Source organism: Manis pentadactyla, chromosome 4 (genome assembly GCF_030020395.1).
Source record: "Manis pentadactyla isolate mManPen7 chromosome 4, mManPen7.hap1, whole genome shotgun sequence".
NCBI classification, from domain to species: domain Eukaryota; kingdom Metazoa; phylum Chordata; class Mammalia; order Pholidota; family Manidae; genus Manis; species Manis pentadactyla.
In genome coordinates this window covers 62,266,048-62,287,353 of record NC_080022.1, presented here as the reverse complement: position 1 = coordinate 62,287,353, position 21,306 = coordinate 62,266,048, and the positions used below count along the sequence as shown (strand labels likewise).

The 21,306-nt window shown below is 35.4% G+C and overlaps 1 protein-coding gene across 1 annotated transcript in view; it reads left to right on the top strand.

Moving 5' to 3' along the window:
- Positions 1 to 17: 17 nt before the first annotated feature.
- LRRIQ3 (leucine rich repeats and IQ motif containing 3) overlaps positions 18 to 21,306 on the top strand; it is a 208,540-nt gene continuing 187,251 nt past the window's right edge. Inside the window, 3 exon segments of the mRNA XM_057500328.1 lie at positions 18 to 148; positions 3,489 to 3,741; positions 12,770 to 13,119. Of these exon segments, the coding sequence (XP_057356311.1) occupies positions 3,489 to 3,741; positions 12,770 to 13,119 (603 nt within the window). The 5' untranslated portion in view covers positions 18 to 148.

Here is a 21,306-nt window from a genome sequence, read left to right as displayed (position 1 = left end):
GGAATAACCCTGGCGGGTGAACCCCGAGCCTCACCCCGTCTCTCTAGCAACGGTCTACAGAGCAGATGGACGCTTAGCGATTTGTCAGACCGTGCGAGGCCTGGGCCGCTTGTTCCCAACTCATAAGGCCTTGCTGCCGGTAGACCTGGTAAGTTGTTCAGGTTGGGCAGCAAAATTGCTAGAAAAGAATGAAATTACACACACACACACACACAAAAAATGAAATTACAGCCTAGCTTCCAGCTTTCTCTGGAAATGCGATTTGCCCCTTATAACTCGGCGGTTTGCTCCAGACAGGAGCGGTTCCCAAAGATCTCTTGACAGTTAATTCCTACCCTTTGGTGTGGTCTGAAGCTGTCGGCCCCAACCCCAGGTCCAGATACACAGTATGAACATTTTCAATCTGTATTCTCTTCAGGAACTTTAGGTTTGTGATTTCTTTTCCATTGAGGCTGCTAGAAAGTGAGCCTCTCCATTCCTCTCAGTTTTGAGTTAACTTCATAGGCTTTTCTAAGTTTTATAAAATTCAATCTGTTACCAGGCTCTTAACATTTGCGTTAGTTTGGTTGCTTTTCTGGCATTCTTTTGTACATACAGATTAATCTAGTACTTTCAATAACATTCCTGAGAATAGCCTCATTAAGTGTTTTTTTGGTGAGGATCTAGAGGTACTTAAAAAGCACCAAGTTTATAATTAGTTTTACAGATTAATTTATTCATCTTTACACGTAAGAAAGCTATAAATCAGAACAGTGATTTAGTCTAGGTCTCACAATCTGTAAGTAGCAGAGAAGGTGTAAACAAGGTATTTCAATCCCAAACCCAGAAATCATTCTATCACACACATATAGTTTGCTTTGTTTGAGAAGGCTGTCTTCATCAGTCTTTATCAGGAACACTGGTATTTAGAGCCCTGCAGGTTCTTGCCAGGACCTTAACGTAGATTTTTTTTCTTCTAAAGAGTTGACCCTAGTATTTAATTCTGCACTTACATAGAGACAGCACTGAGTAAAAAGGATACTACTATTACATAATTTTATCATTTAAAAGTTTTCTCTTTTGTTAATAAAAACAAACATTAAGAGCATTTAGAGAATAAGGAAGACATGAGGTGAGAGTGTGCGAAAGGGAAAGTAGCAAGAGTGAAAGGCCAGAGGTGACAGAGGATTTTGTTTTTTACTCAGTGATGCAAAGCCATGCAGGGTTTTGATATGACTTGGCTTATGTTTAACAGATTCTCTCAGAAATATGAGAATAGACTGGAGTAGTGGAAGCCAGGGCAAGGATAGAAGCAGGAAGACCTATTTGGAGGTTACCAAAGTAAGACAAGTGAGAGGTGGTGAAGGCTTGGCCAGGATGGTAGCAGTGGAGATGATGGGAAGTTGATTAGATTGTGGATATATTTTTGAAGGCGCAATCAATACAATTTTCTAATGGAATAGCTGTGGAATGTGAGGCAAAGAGAAGAATCAAGGATGACTGCCGGAAGGGTAGGGTTGTATCAATGGAGATGGGAAAAGCTATGGATGAGGAATGTTGATGGGGTAGTAAAGAAAGTTCAGAATTTGGTTTTGGACATGTGAAATGAACAGACGTTTTTCACCAGCAAAATGGGGGTATTCAAGGATAGCAGAGAACTGCAACTGGAGATAAGCAAGCTTGAAAAAATCAAGCATTTCCTGAGAACAAAGTTGAGGAGAGCTCTTTTACAGAAGAAAGAGGGATAGTTGGAGGACAGATCTAAGCAAAAAGTCCGCTGAAGTTAAGTGGGAGTCGTATGTGTTATAGCTGCTCACTGCCTGAATTGTAATAGTCTCTCATTGGCTGGGCTGTTGCCAGGCCATTATTGAGGGAGGCAGAAACTCTTCCCTCCTACAATTGGGTGGTAAAGTAACCAAAATGGTAGTTACAAGGTGTCCTCTTTCTTCCTGTGGGGTCTGCAATTGACCAGGAGTTATGAGCATGGGAACTCCCTCTGCAGGCCTCCTGACACCTTGTTAGTGAGGCTTATCTTGATACAATCTTGGAAGTTGTCAGCATATGGATTTATTGTGCAATTGTTATTGATTTAAAAAACTGGATTCTATCGCTAAAACTTTTGAGTACCCTATTGTCTGTCTTGAAACATCTTGATTTATGCCCTAGATATGGTCTCCCATAAGCCCTTATTATAAACTAAAGTTATTCTATATTAAATCAAAGAAGGAAAGTAGGTCTTGGAAAGGAGAGCCTGAGGAAAGACTTCCTAAAGTATTTTCTAAATAAGGAATTCAAATGATGGGATGAATTGGGGACATCACCCTTCATTTCAGGACCTATAGAAATTGACGAGTTGTAAAGGTTTATTCATATCTAATTATTCCATATCTGGTTCTTTGTATTTGGAAGACTGGTTTACTCATAGTTTAGGCTAGTATCCAGGTGTCTGTGAGTTACGTAGGTGCATGCTACGTTACAGATTCTTTGTCCTCAGCCCAGAGACTGATAATGTAAATAGAATATGGGATCCATGAATCTGACTTCGATTAATTTCTTGAGTGGTTCTTAGAGTTTGAGGATGACAGTTTTAGGCCTTACCCAGGGTATAAAAATTAGTCAGTGTCTTGAAACAGTGCAAGGGTTTTTCCAGATTTTCATATTAACTCTCATTTGGATTATGCTGACCTAGTTTACCTCCACATGGTAGAAATAGATTATTCCAGTGGGGAACATATATAATCTTACCAAACATCCTCAGGCCAGTTGAGCTCATATACTCTTTTCTAAGCTATCACTGGATGACTGCCTTTTGTGAAAACTGAAATTAACCACAATAAGGGAAATTTCATATATATATACATATGAGAAATACTATACAAAATCATGTAAAAGAGCTTTGATCCAGAAGTTTTTAGGTGAATTTAATTTGTTAAATTTAGAAACTTCTAGAATTCTAGATCTTAATTGCCTAATTTAATCGAACATAAAAATAAAGGGATTGTAAATTGTCTATTTAAAAAATATAACAGTTGAAGCCCTGTATTGCAGCTTACCTTCATTTTGCTACATTTTTCAGCCATTCCTAGGAAGGTTATCACTCTTCTGATTTGGAGTTCATTATTCAATGTATTTATTTCAACCAAAATTAATATAAAACTTATGCTAAGGTATAGTTTTTTTGTTTTAGTTGTGTTAATTAGAGATGATGTGTCATCTTAATTACTTTATTGAATTCCATATTTTCTAAGTATACTTGGAAATAGGAAATTTTTCTTCTGCTTCCTGATTAATTCGTTGGTGAGGTTAATGATGCATTTCTGAGTGGTAGATACATAAATATTGGATATTTAAGATGATTCACGATAGAAAGTTTTATTGGAATCAGATTTTTCAAGTTTTCATTTTCTACCCATTTTCCTTTTATCATTAGCAAATATATTTTTCTTTCAGATAGATATATTTTTGGAAGTTGAAAAAACTAGTGAAAGTAATTTCTCATTTTTCCTTAGATGTTTCATGGAACAATCACAAAAGAGCTAACCAGTCATGAAGAATGGACTCACTATAATGAAAACGTGATAGAAGATCAGACAGATTTTGTTTTTGTGAAGTTCAGTGGCCTTCATTTAAAATCCATGGAAAAGTTGCAATCTTGTATCTCTCTTAGAGTATGCATCTTCTCAAACAATTTTATTAAAGATATTCATCCACTTCAAAGTTGCATAAAATTAGTCAAACTAGATCTCCATGGAAATCAGGTAAGCAAGAGCTAGTTCAGATATTTTCATATAAATGAAATTGAATTTTTAATGAGCATTTATGTTATCTATCAACAGTATTTCTCCAAAATAATTTTTTTAAATTAAGGAATCATTGATATGCAATCTTATGAAGGTTTCACATGAGCAACATTATGGTTACTACATTCACCCATATTATCAAGTCCCCACACACACCCCATTGCAGTCATTTTCCATCATCATAGTAAGATACTACAGTGTCACTACTTGTCTTCTCTGTGCTATACTGCCTATCCTGTGTCCCCCCTATATTATGTGTGCTAATCATAATGCCCCTTAACCCCTTTCTCTCACCCTTTTTACCTACTCTCCCCAACCCCTTTCCCTTTGGTAATGGCTTGTCTCTACTTGGGAGTCTGTGAGTCTGCTGCTGTTTTGTTCCTCCAGTATTGCTTTGTTGTTATACTCCACAAATGAGTGAAATCATTTGGTACTTGTCTTTCCCCACCTAGCTTATTTCACTGAGCATAATACCATCCAGCTCCATCCATTTTATTGCAAATGATAAGATTTGTTTTCTTCTTATGGCTGAATAATATTCCATTGTGTATATGTACCACCTCTTCTTTATCCATTCATCCACTGATGGACACTTAGGTTGCTTCCATGTCTGGGCTTTTATAAGCAGTGCTGTGATAAATATAGGGGTGTATATGTCTTTTTGAATCAGCAATCTTGTTTTCTTTGGGTAAATTCCTAGGAGTGGAATTCCTGGGTCAAATGGCATTTCTATTTTTTGTTTTTTGAGGAACCTCCATAATGCTTTCCACAATGGTTGAACTGATTTAGATTTTCACCAACAGTGTCAGAGGATTCCCCTTTCTCTACATCCTCACTAGCATTGTTGTTCCTTATCTTTTGGATGTTGGCCACCCTAAATGGTGTGAGGTGATATCTCATTGTGGTTTTAATTTGCATTTCTCTGATGATTAGTGATGTGGAGCATCTTTTCATGTGCCTGTTGGACATCTGAACTTCTTCTTTGGAGGATCATCTGTTCAGATCCTCTGTCCATTTTTTAATCGGGTTATTTGTTTTTTTGGGTGTTGAGGGGTGTGAGTTCTTTATATATTTTGGATGTTAACCCCTTATTGGATATGTAATTTACAAATATAATCTCCCATACTGTAGGATGCCATTTTGTTCTACAGATGGTCTCCTTTGCTGTGTAGAAGCTTCTTAGTTTGATATAGTCCTATTTACTCATTTATGCTTTTGTTTCCCTTGCTTGAGGAGATACATTCAGGAGATAGTTTCTTATGTTTATATTCAAGAGATTTTTGCCTATGTTTTTTTCTAAGAGTTTTATGGTTTCATGACTTAAATTCAAGTCTTTGATCCATCTCAAGTTTACTTTTGTGTATGGAGTTTGACAATAATCCAGTTTCATTCTCTTATATGTAGCTGTCCAATTTTCCCAACACGAGGCTGTCATTTCCCCATTGTATATCCATGCCTCCTTTATCATATATTAATTGGCCGTATATGTATGGGTTTATATCTGGGCTCTCAGTTCTGATCCATTGATCTAGGACTGTTCTTCTGCCAGTACCAAATTGTCTTGATTACTGTGGCTTTGTAGTAGAGCTTAAAATTGGGGAGTGTAACCCCCCCGGCTTTATTCTTCTTTCTAAAGATTACTTTGGCTATTGGGGGTCTTTTGTGGTCCCATATGAATTTTAGAACTATTTTCTCTGGTTTGCTGAAGAATGCTGTTGGTATTTTGATTGAATTTGTAGATTGCTTTAGGCAGGATGACCATTTTGGCAATATTAATTCTTCCTATCCATGAGCATGGGAGGTATTTCCATTTATTGGTGTCTTCTTTAATTTCTCTCATGAGTATCTTGCAGTTTTCAGAGTATAGGTCTTTCACCTCCTTGGTTAGGTTTATTCCTATATATTTTATTCTTTTTGATGCAGTTGTGAATGGAATTGTTTCCTTGATTTCTTTTTCTGCTGGTTCGTCATTAGTATATAGGAATGTAACAGATTTCTGTGTATTAATTTCTTATCCTGTGATGTTGCTGAATTCAGTTTTTAGTTCTAGTAGTTTTGGAGTGAATTCTTTAGGAGTTTTTATGTACAATATCATGTGATCTGCAAAGAGTGACAGTTTAACTTCTTCCTTACCAATCTTGATGCCTTTTATCTCTTTGGGTTGTCTGATTGCTGTGGCTAGGACCTCCAGAACTATGGTGAATAAAAGTGGGGAAAGTGGACATCCTTGTCTTGTTCCATATATTAGAGAAAAGCTGAAAGCTTTTCACTGTTATTTATGCTGTTTGCTGTGGGTTTGTTGTATATGGCCTCTATTATGTTGAGGTTCTTGCCCTCTCTACCCATTTTGTTGAGAGTTTTTATCATGGATGGATGTTAAATTTTGTCAAATGCTTGTACAGTATCTATGGAGATGATCATGTGGTATATGTCCTTCTTTTTGTTGATGTGGTGGATGATGTTGATAGATTTTTGAATATTGGACCATCCTTGCCTCTCTGGAATAAATTCCACTTGATCATGGTAGATGATCTTTTTGATGTATTTTTGAGTTAGCTTTAGTAATGTTTTGTTGAGTATTTTTGCGTCTATGTTCCTCAGGGATATTGGTCTTTAATTTTCTTTTTTTGTGTTGTCTTTGCCTGGTTTTGGTATTAGATTGATGCTGGCCTTATAGAATGAGTTTGGAAGTATTCCCTCCTCTTCTACTTTTTGGAAAACTTTAAGGATAATGGTTATTACATCTTCTCTAAATATTTGGTAAAATTCAGCAGTGAAACCATCTGGTCCAGTAGTTTTGTTCTTAGATAGTTTTTTCACTACAAATTCCATTTCATTGCTAGTAATTGTTCTGTTCATATTTTCTGTTTCTTCCTAGGTCAGTTTTGGAATGTTGTATTTTAATAGAAAGTGGCCATGGCTTCTAGGTTATCCAATTTGTTAGCTTATAATTTTTTATAGTATTCTCTAATAACTCTTTGTATTTCTATGGTATCTGCAGTGATTTTTCCTTTCTCATTTCTGATTCTGTTTTTGTGTGTACAATCTCATTTTTCCTTGATAAGCCTGGATAGGTGTTTATCTATTTTGTATATTTTCCTGGAGGAACAGCTCCTGGTTTCATTGATATTTTCTATTTTTCTATTCTCAATTTTATTTATTTCTGCTCAGATATTTATTAGGTCCTTCCTACGGACTCTGGGCCTCATTTGTTCTTTTTCTAGTTTCATTAATTTATGAGTTAATACTGTTCATTTGGTATTGTTCTTCTTTTTTGAGGTAAGCCTGTATTGCAGTATACTTTACTTTTAGAACTATCTTCACTGCATCGCACAGGTTTTGGGGTATTGAATTGTTGTTTTCATTTGTCTCCTCATATTGCTTGATCTCTGTTTTTATTTGGTCATTGATCAATTAATTCTTTAGGAGCTTGTTGTTAAGCCTCCATTTTTGTTTGTGGGCTTTTTGTTTGTTTTGCATAACTTATTTCTAGTTTCATACCTTTGTGGTCTGAGAAGCTGGTTGTCACAATTTTAATCCTTCTTAATTTACTGTGGCTCTTTTTGTGGCCTAGTATGTGATCTGTTCTGGAAATGTTCCATGTGCATTTGAGAAGAATGTGTATCTTGCTGCTTTTGGCTGCAGTGCTCTGTAGATGTCTGTTAGGTCCATATATTCTAAGTGTTGTTCATTGTTTCTTTCTCCTTACTTATATTTTGTCTGGTTGATCTGTCCTTTGGAGTGAGTAGTGTGTTTAATTTTCTAAAATTAATGTTTTGCATCCTGTTTTCCCTTTTAAATCTGTTAGTATTTGTTTTACATATTTACGTGCTCTTATGTTGGGTGCAGAGGTACTTACAATGGTTATATCCTCTTGTTAGACTGACCCCTTTATCATAATAAAATGCGCTCCTTTGTCCCTTGTTATTTTCTTTGTTTGAACTCTATTTTATCTGATGTAAGTACTGCAACTCCTGCTTTTTTCTCATTATTTGCATGAAATATCTTTTTCCATCCCTTCACTTTTAATCTGTGTGTTTTTGGGGTTTGAAGTGCATCTCTTGTAGGCAGCATATAGATGGGTCTTGTATTTTTTCCTTTCTGTAACTCTGTGTCTTTTGATTGGTGCATTCAGTCCATTTACATTTAGGGTGATTATCAACAAATATGTACTTATTGCCATTGCAGGCTTTAAATTTGTGGTGACCAAAGGTTCAAGGGTAGCTTCTTCACCATCTAACAGTCTAACTTAACTTGTTTATTATGCTATTTCAAACACAGTCTAAGGTTTCTTTTTTTTCTCCATTCTTTTTCTTTCATCTCCCCTCTTTATATGTTAGGTAGCATATTCTGCACTCTTTGTATATCCCTTGACCGACTTCATGGGTATTTGATTTAATTTTGCATTTGCTTAGTAATTAATTAGTCTACTTCCTTTACTGTGGTTTTATTTTCTCTGCTGACAGATATTTATCTTAGGAGCACTTCCATCTAGAGCAGTCCCTTTAAAATACACTGTAGAGATGGTTTGTGGGATTTAAATTCCCTCAACTTTTGCTTATCTGAAAATTGTTTAATCTGTCCTTCAAATTTAAATGGTAATCTTTCCAGTTTGAGTATTCTTGATTGGAGTTCTTTCTGTTCATTGTATTAAATATATCATGCCACTCCCTTCTGGCCTGTAAGGTTTCTGCTGAGAAGTCTGATGATAGCCTGATGGGTTTTCCTTTGTACGTGATCTTTTTTCTCTCTCTGACTGCTTTTAATACTCTGTCCTTGTCCTTGAACTTTGCCATTTTAATTATTATATATCTTGGTTTTGTCTTCCTAGGGTCCTTGTGTTGTGAGATCTGTGCACTTCTATGGTCTGAGAGACTTCCTTCCCCAGATTGGGGAACTTTTCCTCAATTATTTCCTCAAATAGACTTTCTATCCATTTTACTCTCTCTTCTCCTACTGGTTCCCATATATAATGCAAATGTTCTGTTTGGAGTGGTCACAAAGTTGTCTTTATTATTCTTTCTTTCCTCGAGATCCTTTTTTCTCTCTGTGTCTCAACTTCTTTGTATTCCTGTTCTCTAGTTTCTCTTCCATTTACTGTCTCCTCTACCTCTTCTAATCTGCTTTTAATTCCTTCCTTTGTATGTTTCATTTCAGGTACTGTATTTTTCAAAGTTTCAGTATTTTTCTTGACATCTTCCCTGAGATCTTCAATATTTTTGTGTAGCTCTGTGAGCATGTTTATGGTTTTTATTTTGAAATGTTTATCTGGAATATTGGTGACTTCAGTTCACTGACACTCTTTCTGGTGTTTGTGGGATTTTAATTTGAACAAGGATTTTTTGCTGCCTTATATTCCTAATGAATAATAAGGAATTATAACTTTGCACAGGCAGCATCCTCTAGTACCCAGAAGCTCTACTCTCTGGAGCCACACAGCACCTGGAGCAATGGTGAGCATCATTGGCAAGTGGCCTTGGTACCTTCTTATAGGAAAGAGCTCTTTCCTGCTTCCTAGCCATAGTCCCTCATCCACTGCCAGGGCCTGTGGTCTGAGTGCACAGTGAAGAGCTTTTGCATTAAGCCCCTGTAGTGGCTGTAGTTGGGGCTGCCCTCCAGCTGGCCTGGTGCAATGGTGCTGCATTGCCTGCCAGTGGGATGGATCTCCTGAAGCTCCTGAAAGTTCCAAAGCTAATGGGCTGTGTGTGCTTTAATGATTTTGTCTACCTGTCCTTTCTCCTGAGAAGCAAGCTCTGTGTAATCCTTGCTGCTTTAGCAGCCTTCTTGCTGTTGGCAAATCTGTGAAAATGCCTGCCTTTCTTTTGTCCCAGAGTGGCTGGTATGGGTACTTGTTGTCTACAAGTGGCTACAATCTCAGTCTCTGTGTGTATTCTGTCTGTCTTTGCTTTCCAACCCCTCTAATCTCCTGAGCACAATGTAATGGGGGTTCACGCTCCTGGAATAGATCTCTAGGGGTGGATATTTAGAAATCCTGGGCTTCTACTCCCTCCCTACTCCATGTCCCTTCCTCCAACAGGTGAGCTGTGGTGGGGGGAGTGCTTGGGACCCCCTGGATCACGTCTTTGCTACTTTACCTTTTTCTGTGATGTCTTCTCTTTTACCCAGATGTAAGCCATCTGTTGCAGTATTCTTTCTGGTTACTCTTTCATAATTAGTTGTATTTGCTGTATTTTCATGTTATATATTGTTTTGGGAAGAGGTTTCTGCCTTGCTTCTCACACCACCATCTGTTTTTCCCCACATAATCTTTTATATAATGTTTAATCAAAAATTCAAAAATTAAATTTTAAATATAAGAAATGTTAATTATAAATATGTAACTAAACCATGTGTAATTTGGTTTATTTCATTTCTTAAATCCATAGTCTGAATTAAGAGTACTTGTCTCCTCAATTTTTTTTAAATTTAATGATATATAATTGACATATAACCTTATATTAATTTCATGTATATAACTTAATGATTCAGTATATTTGTGTGTATTGTGAAATGATTACTGCAATAAGTCTAGTTAACATCCATCACTACACAGTTGAAAATTTGTTTCCTTGTGATGATATTTTATGATCTCTTTTAGCAACTTTCAAACATGTAATCTAGTGGTTTTAACTGTAGTCATTATGCTGCAGATTATATCTCCAGAACTTATTTATCTTATAAGTGGAAATTTTTACCTTTTGAGCACCTTTAATCATTTCATCCCAACCTACCCCTTACCTCTGGCAACCACCAATCTCTTATCTGTGTCTGTGGCTTCAATTTTGGGGTTTTTTTGTTTCACATTCCACATGTAATGAGATTAAACAATATTTGTCTTTCTCTGGCTTACTTCACTGAGCTTAATGTCCTCAAGGTCCAACCATGTTGTCACAAATGGCTAGATTTCATTCTTTTCTAATGACTGAATATTCCATTGGGAATATATATTTTAATTTCTTAGTTTTACATATGTAGATATATATATATATATATATCACATTTTCTTTATTCATTTATCTATCAGTGGACACTTAGGTTGTTGCCATTTCTTGGCTATTGTAAATAAAATAATGGTGCAATGAACATTCCAGTACATATGTATTTTCAAGTTAGTGTTTTCATTTTCTTCAGATCAATACCCAGAAGTATAATTGCTGGGTTACATGGTAATTCTATTTTTAGTTTTTTGATGAACTTCCATGCTGTTTTCCATAGTAGTTGTATAAGTTTATAGTCCCACCAAGAATGCACAAGAGTTCCCTTTATTCTACATCCACACCAATGCTTATTTTCTGTACTTTTGATATTAGTCTTTCTAATAGCTATGAAGTGATATCTCATGTGCTTTTGATTTGCATTTCCTGATGATTAGTGATGGTGAGCAACTTTTTATGCCTGTTGACCTTCTGGGTGTCTTCTTTGACAAATACCTATTCAAATCCTCTGCTAATTTTTATTGGCTTTTTTTTTTACTATTATGTTGTATGAGATATTTATATATTTTAGATATAAGCCTATTGCCAGATACAGGCATACCTCAGAGATATTGAGGGTTCAGTTCCAGACTACTGCATTGAAGTGAATATGACAATAAAGCAAGCCAAACAAAGTATTTTGTTTCTCAGTGCTTTCGTTTCTCAGTGTTTTGGTTCATATAAAAATTATGTTTGCACTATACTGTAGTCTATGAAACATGCAAGAGAATTAAGACTAAAAAACAATGTACATTTTTTATGTTGTATTTATATTAATATAAAGTTATATGTACAATGTACGTTCCTTAATTTAAAAATGCTATTTTGCCTAAAAAATGCTATTTTCTGATCTTCCAGTAAATCATAATCACTGATCACAGATCACCATAACAAGTATAATAAAAAGTTTGAAATATTGTGAGAATTACAAAAATGTGATACACAGACACAAAGTGAGCATATGCTGATAGAAGAATAGTACCAATAAACTTGATAAGCGCAGTGTTGCCACAAACCTTCCGTTTGTAAAAAATGCAGTATCTGTTAAGTGTAATAAAGTGAACTGTAATAAAACAAGGTATTCTTATACATGACTTTCAAATATTTTCTCCCGTTCAGTAGGTTGCGTTTTCACTTTACTGATGATTTCCTTTTTGGTACAGAAGCTTTTGGTTTAATGTAGTCCTATTTATTTATGTTTTCTTTTGGTGTCAGAGTAAAAATATCATCACCAAAACCTACATCAAGAAGTTCACACCTCCTATGCTTTTTCCTAGGGGTTTTGTAGTTTCAGGTCTTACATTCAAGTCTTTAGTTCATTTGAGTTAATTTTTTTTAAGGTGTAAGATAATGGTCTATTTTCATTCTTTTGTGGCTTTCCTATTTTCCCATCACCATTGAAGAAACTGTCCTTTTCCCAGTGTATATGTCTGGCTCCTTTGCCATAAATCAATTGACCACGTATGCATGGGTTTATTTCTGAATTTTCTCTTCTGTTCCTTTGATCTAGTGTCTGTTTTTATGCCAATACCATACTGTTTTGATTACTATACATTTGTAATATAATTTCAAATCAGGGAACAAGATGCCTCCAGCTATTTTCTTCTTTCTCAAGATTAATTTCAGTGTCTATTCAGGGTCTTTTTTTGGTTCCATATAAATTATGGTATTTTTGTTCTACTGTGAAAAATGGCTTTGGAATTTTGATAGGAATTGCTTTGGATATGTAGATTGTTTTGTGTAGTATGAATATTTTAATTCATGGAATAATATTTAATTCCATGTAATCCATGGAATATATATATATATATATATAATTTAATTATGCTAATAATGATAGCTTTTTCCAGATACCCAATGTAGTATGTTTTTACCTCAGTTATCATTTGGACAATTAGAAATTCTGTTATTGTTTCTTAGTAAGACACACATTTCTTTGGAAAATGTTGAATTTAGAGATATTTAGTGTTTTTCCATATTCCATGAAACTTAAGGAAAATTAATTCGTTTTTAAAGTGTTATTATTATTAATGATATTTCAGATAAGGAGTCTACCAGATTCCAAATTTTGGAGTGGATTGAAGAAACTAAAACTTCTGTATCTTCATGACAATGGATTTGCAAAGTTAAAGAATGTGTGTATGTTATCTGCTTGTCCAAGCCTCATTGCCCTCACTATGTTTGATTGCCCAGTAAGCCTCAAAAAAGGATATAGACATGTTCTTGTCAATAGTATATGGCCTCTCAAAGCTCTGGATCATCATGTGATTTCTGATGAAGAAATAATTCAGAACTGGCATCTTCCTGAAAGATTCAAAACATGTAACCACCGACTTTTCTTTAATTTCTGTCCTGCTTTGAAAAAGGTAATTGGCTTCATTAGAGTTTCATTTTAAATAAATTTATAGAAGTAAAATTTTAGCTTTTAAAGTCTATAACTAAATTATACATATTAATATTTTACATCATTTACATGAAATATAAACTAGTGAATATATTAATAACGTATACCTGAAAATTTATAAAAGCTTCTTGCCTACTGCATAAAAGTTATTGAACATAAAAACATCACATACAGAAACAAATCTTTGGTTATTTATTTTTTTGGTCCCCACTATGACTTAAAAGCTTTAAGAAGGTATAACTTACATACTATAAAATTCATCAATTTTACATGCATGATTCAATGATTTTAGTAAATCAACAGTGGTGTATAGCCATCTTCACAATCCCAAATTAGAAATTTCCACCACTCTAAAAGTTGCCCTCATTGCCAGTTGCAGTTAATCTCCAATTCTAGGTAACAAGTGATCTGTTTTCTTTCTCTATAAATTTGCTCTTCTGAGCATTTTATGTAAATGGAATTACAGGAAATGTAGCTTCTTGCATCTGCCTTCATTCACAGTGTCATCTCCTTAAAGCTCATTCCATGTTATGGTTCATATCAATAATTTTTTCCTTTGATTGCTGTATAATATTCTGTTATATGAATAACATGCATTTTCTTTGTCCAGTCACCAGGTGGTAGACATTTGGATTATTTTTAGTTTTTGCTATTATGAATATTGCCGTTATGAAAACCTACTTACATGTCTTTGTACAGATGTGTGTTTTCATTTCTCTTGGGTAGATTCTTAGGAGGGCAAATTGCTGGGATGTATGGTAAGTTTATGCTTAAATTTTCAAGAAACTGAATTACTTTCAAAAAAATGGAAACAAGTGATGCATGAGGGTTCCAGTTTCTTATGTCCTTGCAAATGATTTGCATTTTCTCTAGGCGTAAAGTGATATTTCATTGTGGTTTTTATTTGTATTTCCCTAATGAGGAATGAGGATACTTATCTGCTTATTATCTTTGTATATATCTTCTTTAGTCAAGTGTCTGTGCAGATTTTTTTTGCCATTTAAAAAGTGGGTTGATTGTCTTACTTTTGAGTTGTAAGAGTAGATATCTTAGACATAAATCTTTTATCAGATATATGAATTGCAAACATTTTCCTCCTATAGATTGTCTTATCTTCTCAGTAGTCTGTCTTCTTTATTCATTCATCTACTGATGAACACTTAGGTTACTCCATATCTTGGCTATTGTAAATAGTGCTGCAATAAAAAAAGGGGTGCACATGTCTTTTTGAATCTGACAAATTATATTCTTAGGGTAAAGTCCTAGGAGTGGAATTCCTGGGTCAAATCATATTTCATTTTTAGTTTTTGAGGAACCTCCATATTGCTTTCCACAATGGTTGAACTAGCTTACATTCCCGCCAGCAGTGTAGGAGCGTTCCCCTTTCTCCATATCCTTTCCAGCATTTGTTTTTCTTAGTCTTTTCAATACTGGCCATCCTGACTGGTGTGAGGTGATATCTCATTGTGGTTTTTATTTGCATTTCCCTGATAATTAGTGATGTGGAGCATCTTTTCAAGTGCCTGTCTGCCATCTGAAATTCTTCTTTGGAGAATTGTCTGTTCATATACTACATCCATTTTTTATCGGGTTGTTTGCTTTTTGAGTTTGAGGCAGGTGAGTTCTTTATATATTTTGGATGTTAACCCCTTGTTGGATATGTCATTTACAAATATATTCTCCCATAATGTAGAATGCTTTTATGTTTTGTGAATGGTGTCCTTTGCTGTACAGTAGCTTTTTAGTTTGATATAGTCCCATGTGTTCATTTTTGCTTTTGTTTCCCTTGCTCTAGGAGATGCATTCAGGAAGAAGTTGCTCATGTTTATATTCAGGAGAACTATGCCTATGTTTTCTTCTATGAGTTTTATGGTTTCATGACTTACATTCAGGTCTTTGATCCATTTTGAGTTTACTTTTACATATGGGGATAGACAATAATCCAGTTTCATTCCCTTGCATGTAGCTGTCCAGTTTTGCCAACAACAGCTGTTAAAGAGACTGTCATTTCCCCATTGTATAATCATGACTCCTTTATCATGTACTAATTGAACATATATTCTTGGGTTTATATCTTGGCTCTCTAGTCTGTTCTATTGGTCTATGGGTCTGTTCTTGTGCCAGTACCAACTTGTCTTGATTACTGTGGCTTTGTAGTAGAGCTTGAAGTTGGGGAGCATAATCCCCCCAGCTTTATTCTTCCTTCTCAGGATTACTTTGTCTATTCAGGGTCTTTTGTAGTTCCATATGAATTTTAGAACTATTTTCTCTAGTTCACTGAAGAATGCAATTAGTATTTTGATAGGGATTGCATTGAATCTATAGATTGCTTTAGGCAGGATAGCCATTTTGACAATATTAATTCTTCCTATCCATTAGCATGGGATGTGTTTCCATTTATTCATATCTTCTTTCATTTCCCTCATGAGTATCTTGTAGTTTTCATAGCATAAGTCTTTCATTTCCTTGCTTAAGTTTATTCCTAGGTATTTTATTCTTTTAGGTGCATTTGTGAATGGAATTGTTTTCCTGATTTTGCTTTCTGCTAGTTCATCATTAGTATATAGGAATATAACAGATTTCTGTGTATTAATTTTGTATTATGCAACTTTGCTGAATTCAGCTATTAGATCTAGTAGTTTTGGAGTGGATTCTTTAGCACTTTTTATGTACAATCTTATGTTATCTGCAAACAGTGACAGCTTAACAATTTCTTTACCAATCTGGAAGCCTTTTATTTCTTTGTGTTGTCTGATTGCTGTGGCAAAGACCTCCAGAACAATGTTGAATAAAAGTGGTGAGAGTGGACATCCTTGTCTTGTTCCTGATCTGAAAGGAAAAGCTTTCAGCTTCTCACTTTTAAGTATGATGTTGCCTGTGGGTTTGTGATATATGGCTTTTATTATGTTGAGATACTTCCCCTCATACACATTTTGTTGAGAGTTTTTATCATGAGTGGATGTTGAATTTTGTCAAATGCTTTTTCAGCATCTATGGAGATGATTATGTGGTTTCTGACCTTCTTTATTTGATGTGCTATATGATGTTGATGGATTTTCGGATATTGTACCATCCTTTCATCCCTGGAATAAATCCTACTTGATCTTGATGGATGATCTTTTTGATGTATTTTTGAATTTTGTTTGCTAATTTTTTGTTGTGTATTTTGCATCTATGTTCATCATAGATATTGGTCTGTAATTTTTTTTGTGTGTGGTGTCTTTGCCTGGTTTCGGTATTAGGGTGATGCTGGCCCATTGAATGAGTTTGGAAGTATTCCCACCTCTTCCACTTTTTGGAAAACTTTAAGAAGAATGGGTACTAGGTCTTCACTAAATGTTTGATAAAATTCAGCAGTGAAGCCATCTGGTCAAGAATTTTGTCCTTGGGTAGTTTTTTGACTAAAAATTCAATTTTGTTGCTAGTAATTGGTCTGTTCAGATTTTCTGTTTCTTTCTGTGTCAGCCTTGGAAGGTTGTATTTTTCTAGAAAGTTGTCTATTTCTTCTAGGTTATCCAGTTTGTTAGCATATAATTTTTCATAGTAGTCTCTCATAATTCTTTGTATTTCTGTGTTGTCCGTAGTGATTTTTCCTTTCTCATTTCTGATTCTGTTTATGTGTATAGACTCTCTTTTTCTCTTGATAAATCTGGCTAGGGTTTTATCTATTTAGTTTATTTTCTCAAAGAGTCATCTCCTGTTTTCATTGATTCTATTGTTTTAGACTTGTTGATTTTATTTATTTCTGCTCTACTCTTTATTGTGTCCCTCCATCTACTGACTTTGAACATAATTTGTTCTCCTTTTTCTAGTTTCATTAATTGTGAGTTTAGACTGTTCATGTGGGTTGATCTTCTTTCCTGAGGTAGGCCTGTATTGCAATACACTTCTCCCTTAGCATAGCCTTTGCTGTGTCCCACAGATTTTACTGTGTTTAATTATTGTTGTCATTTGTCTCCATATATTGCTTGATCTTTGTTTTTATTTGGTCATTGATCCATTGGTTATTTAGGAGCATGTTGTGAAGCCTCCATGTGTTTGTGGGCTTTTTGTTTCCTTCACGTAATTTATTTCTAGTTTCATACCTTTGTCATCTGAGAAGCTGGTTGATACAATTTCAGTCTTCTTAAATATACTGAGGCTTTTTTTGTGGCCTAGTATGTGATCTATTCTTGAAAATATTCCATGTGCACTTGAGAAGAATGTGTATCCTGTTCCTTTTGTGTGTAAAGTTTTGTAAATGTCTGTTAGGTCCATCTGTCCTAATTTTGTTCAATGTCTTTGTTTCATTGTTTATTTTCTGTCTGGTTGATCTGTCCTTCAGAGTGAGTGGAGTGTTGAAGTCTCTTAGAATGAATGCATTGTATTCTATTTCCCCTTTTAAATCTTTTAGTATTTGTTTCACATATGTAGGTGCTCCTGTGTTGGGAGCATAGATATTTATAATGATTATATCTTCTTGTTTTTTGACCACTTTATCATTATATAATGTCCTTCTTTGTCTCTTGTGACTGTCTTTATTTTAAAGTCTATTTTGTCTAATACAAGTACAGCAACTCCTGCTTTTTTCTCCCTATTAGTTGTATGAAATATCTTTTTCCATACCTTCACTTTTAGTCTCTGTATGTCGTTGGGTTTGAAGTGTGTCTCTTGTAGGCAGCATATAGTTGGGTCTTGTTTTTTTAATCCATTCAGTGACTCTATGTCTTTTGATTGGTGCGTTCAGTCTATTTACAATTTAGGGTGATTATCAATAGGTATGTACTTATTGCTGTTGCAGACTTTAGATTCATGGTTACCAAAGGATCAAGTTTAACTTCCTTACTAAGAGTCTAACTTAACCCACTTTGTATGCTACTACAAATACAATCTAAAGAATATTTTTTATTTTGATCCTTTTCTTCCTCCTCCATTCTTTATATATTAGGTATCGTAGTCTGTACTCTTTGTCTATCCCTTTTTATTTCCACTGGTGACAGCTATTTAACCTTAGGAACACTTCCATCTATAGCAGTCCCCCCAAAATACACAGTAGAGATGGTTTGTGGGAGGTAAATTCTCTCAGCTTTTGCTTATCTGGAAATCATTTAATCCCTCCTCCAAATTTAAATGATAATCTTGCTGGATATTCTTGGTTTGTGGCCCTCTGCTTCATTGCATTAAATGTATCATGCCACTCCCTTCTGGCCTGTAAGGTTTCTGTTGAGAAGTCTGATGATAGCCTGATGGCCTTTACTTTGTATGTGATCCTTTTTTCTCTCTGTCTTCTTTCCATTGTTCTTTTCCTTTATCTTTGCCATTTTAATTATTATATGTCTTGCTGTTCTCCTCCTTGGGTCCCTTGTGTTGGGAGATCTGTGTACTTCCATGGCCTGAGAGATATTTCCTTCCCTAGATTGGGGAAGTTTTCAGCAATTTCCTCCTCAAACACACTTTATATCCCTTTTTCTCTGTCTTCTTCTTCTGGTACCCCTATAATGCGAATATTGTTCTGTTTGGATTGGTCACACAGTTCTCTCCATGGTCTTTCATTCCTAGAGATTCCTTTTACTTTCTGTGCCTCAGCTTCTCTGTATTCCTCTTCTCTAATTTCTGTTTCATTTATCATCTCCTCAACTCTTTCTAATCTTTTAATACCCTCCATTGTGTTCCTCAATGATTGGATCTCTGTCCTAAATTCATCCCTTAGTTCCTGAATATTATTGCTTACCTCCAGGAGCATGTTTATTATTTTTATTTTGAACTCTCTTTCAGGAAGATTTATTAGTTCAGTCTCACTCGACCCTTTTTCTGTTGTTATTGAGATTTTGCTTTTAACCAGGTTCCTCAGATGTTTCATATTTGTATGTGGCACTCTCTAGTGTCCAGAAGCTCTACTCTCTGGAACTACTCAGCTCATGGAGCGATGTCGGGGTACAGGGGAGTGGTGCTTGTGCCTGGGGGTGTGGAAAGAGCTATTTCCTGCTTCCCGGCTGCTATGCCTGTCTCCACTGCCAGAACTATTGGGCCAAGCACATAGGTGTAAGCTTCTATGCTTTGTGTTTGTAGCTGCTGTAGATGGGGCTTCCCTCTGGTTGGCCTGATGCCAGGGCAGGGTTTGCTGGTTTGTGAGTCAGGTGAAGGCTGGCTGGGAAGATGGCGTAGTAGGCTGCATATCAGGTGCTGGAACACCTGAATAACATGAAAGTTCCCAAACTGCTGGGCAGAGTGCACCTTAACAGTTTTTTCTACCTGTCCTTTCTCCTGAGCAGTAAGCTCTGTGAGATCCTTGCCCCTTTAGCAGCCCTCTCACTTTCAGGAAGCCTGTCAGCTGACTGCTTGCCCAGATCAGCCAGATATGGCTCCCTGTTTTCCACAAGTGGCTGGAATCTCAGTCTCTCCAGGTATTCTGCCTGTCTTAGCTTTCCAACACCCCTATTCACCAGAGCACCATGTAATGTAGGTTCGTGCTCTCAGAGCAGATCTCCAGGGCCAGATGTTCAGTAGTCCCAGTCCTCAACTCCTTCTCTGGTCTGTTTCTCTTCCACCAGTGAGCTGGGGTGGGGAAAGGACTTGTCTTCCAGGTCACAGCTTTGGTACATTACCATGTTCCGTGAGGTCTGCTCTTTTCTCCAGGTGTATGCAGTCTGGCACAGCCTACTTTCCTGTTGCTTCTTCAGGATTAGTTGTATTAATTATATTTTTGTATTATATATGGTTTTAGGAGGAAGTCTGTGTCTCACCTCTCATGCTGCCATCCTTAATCCAATTCAATTGTGTTTCATCTTGAATGAATTTTTACAGATGGTATGAAATAGGTTCATTTTTTGCACGAATATATTCAATTACACCAGACACATTTGTTGAAAAGATTATTCTGCACCAGTGAATTGTCTTAATATCTTTGTCAAAAACCATTTGGCCACAAATGTAAGGATTTATTTCTTTTCTCTCTGATTTCAGTGGTCTGTATATCCATTCTTATGCCAGTGCCACACTGTCTTGATTATTGTAGTTTTGTAGTTAAACTTTGAAACAGGGAAGTGTGAGTCCTCTTCCTTTTCAATTTTACTTTGGCATTCAAGGTCCCTTGAATTTACAAATGAATTTTTATGACCATATTGTTAACTAGTATAATGATTCCTAGTGAGATAATAGTAATTCCATTGACTTTATTAATCAGTTTGTGAGAATTGCCATCTTTATGGTAGTAAATATTCTCATTCTTGAACATCAGATGTCTCTCAGTTTAATTACATATTCTTTAATTCTCTCAGTAATGTTTTGTAGTAATCACATTTTGTACTTATTTTGGTATAATTTATTTATGTATAGTTTATTAATTTTGATATGAATGAAAATATTTTCTAAATTTTATTTTTGGATTGTTTATTGGTAGTATATAGAAATAGACTTAATGATTTTATTTAATCTTATTTTCTGATGGCTCACTATTTTTGTTTCTTAGTTCTAGAATTTTTCTTTTTATTCAAAATATATGTTTTTTTTTTCATGGCAACTGTATCTCCAGTTATTTCAAGTTTCCCATATTTCAATGACTCCATTGGGTAGTAGTTTATAATTTTTTCAATGTCTTGAAGGACAATTTGGGTTGTTAATGGAGGCTACAAATATTCAATAACTAAGAAATTAATTTGTGACATTGGCATATTCAAATCATTTATATTGATTTTTTATTAATGTTGAAAGAAGTGATTAGGAAACTTGATATCTAGTTGGAAGTTACAAAATACTTATAGAGATAAGTGAAAATGTTACAAAATATGCCTCATGACTTGAGTATTGGAACAAATCAAGCATTCAAAAGCGGGGGCTAATATAGAAAAAAATCAGGTACAAGACTTAAGTAAAAAAATCTATATTTCAGAATAGTACTTAAAGTATGTTCTAAGTGTACATAAATGTACATATTATGTGCATTGAAAATTGATGAAGAATAGGAAATTTTTTGAATAGTGATAACATGCTAAAGGATGTGTAAACATTGAACATGGCATCACATGGGCCCAAACGCCCATGCATGGTCATTCTGCCCCAGCCCCTCCTGCCTGCTAGCGGAGCCATTCAGCCAGGCCCTGCACTCTGGCCCAGAAAGGCTTACAGTGCACCTGTGCCTGGGCTGGGGCACCAGGGTTGTTTAAAGCCACAA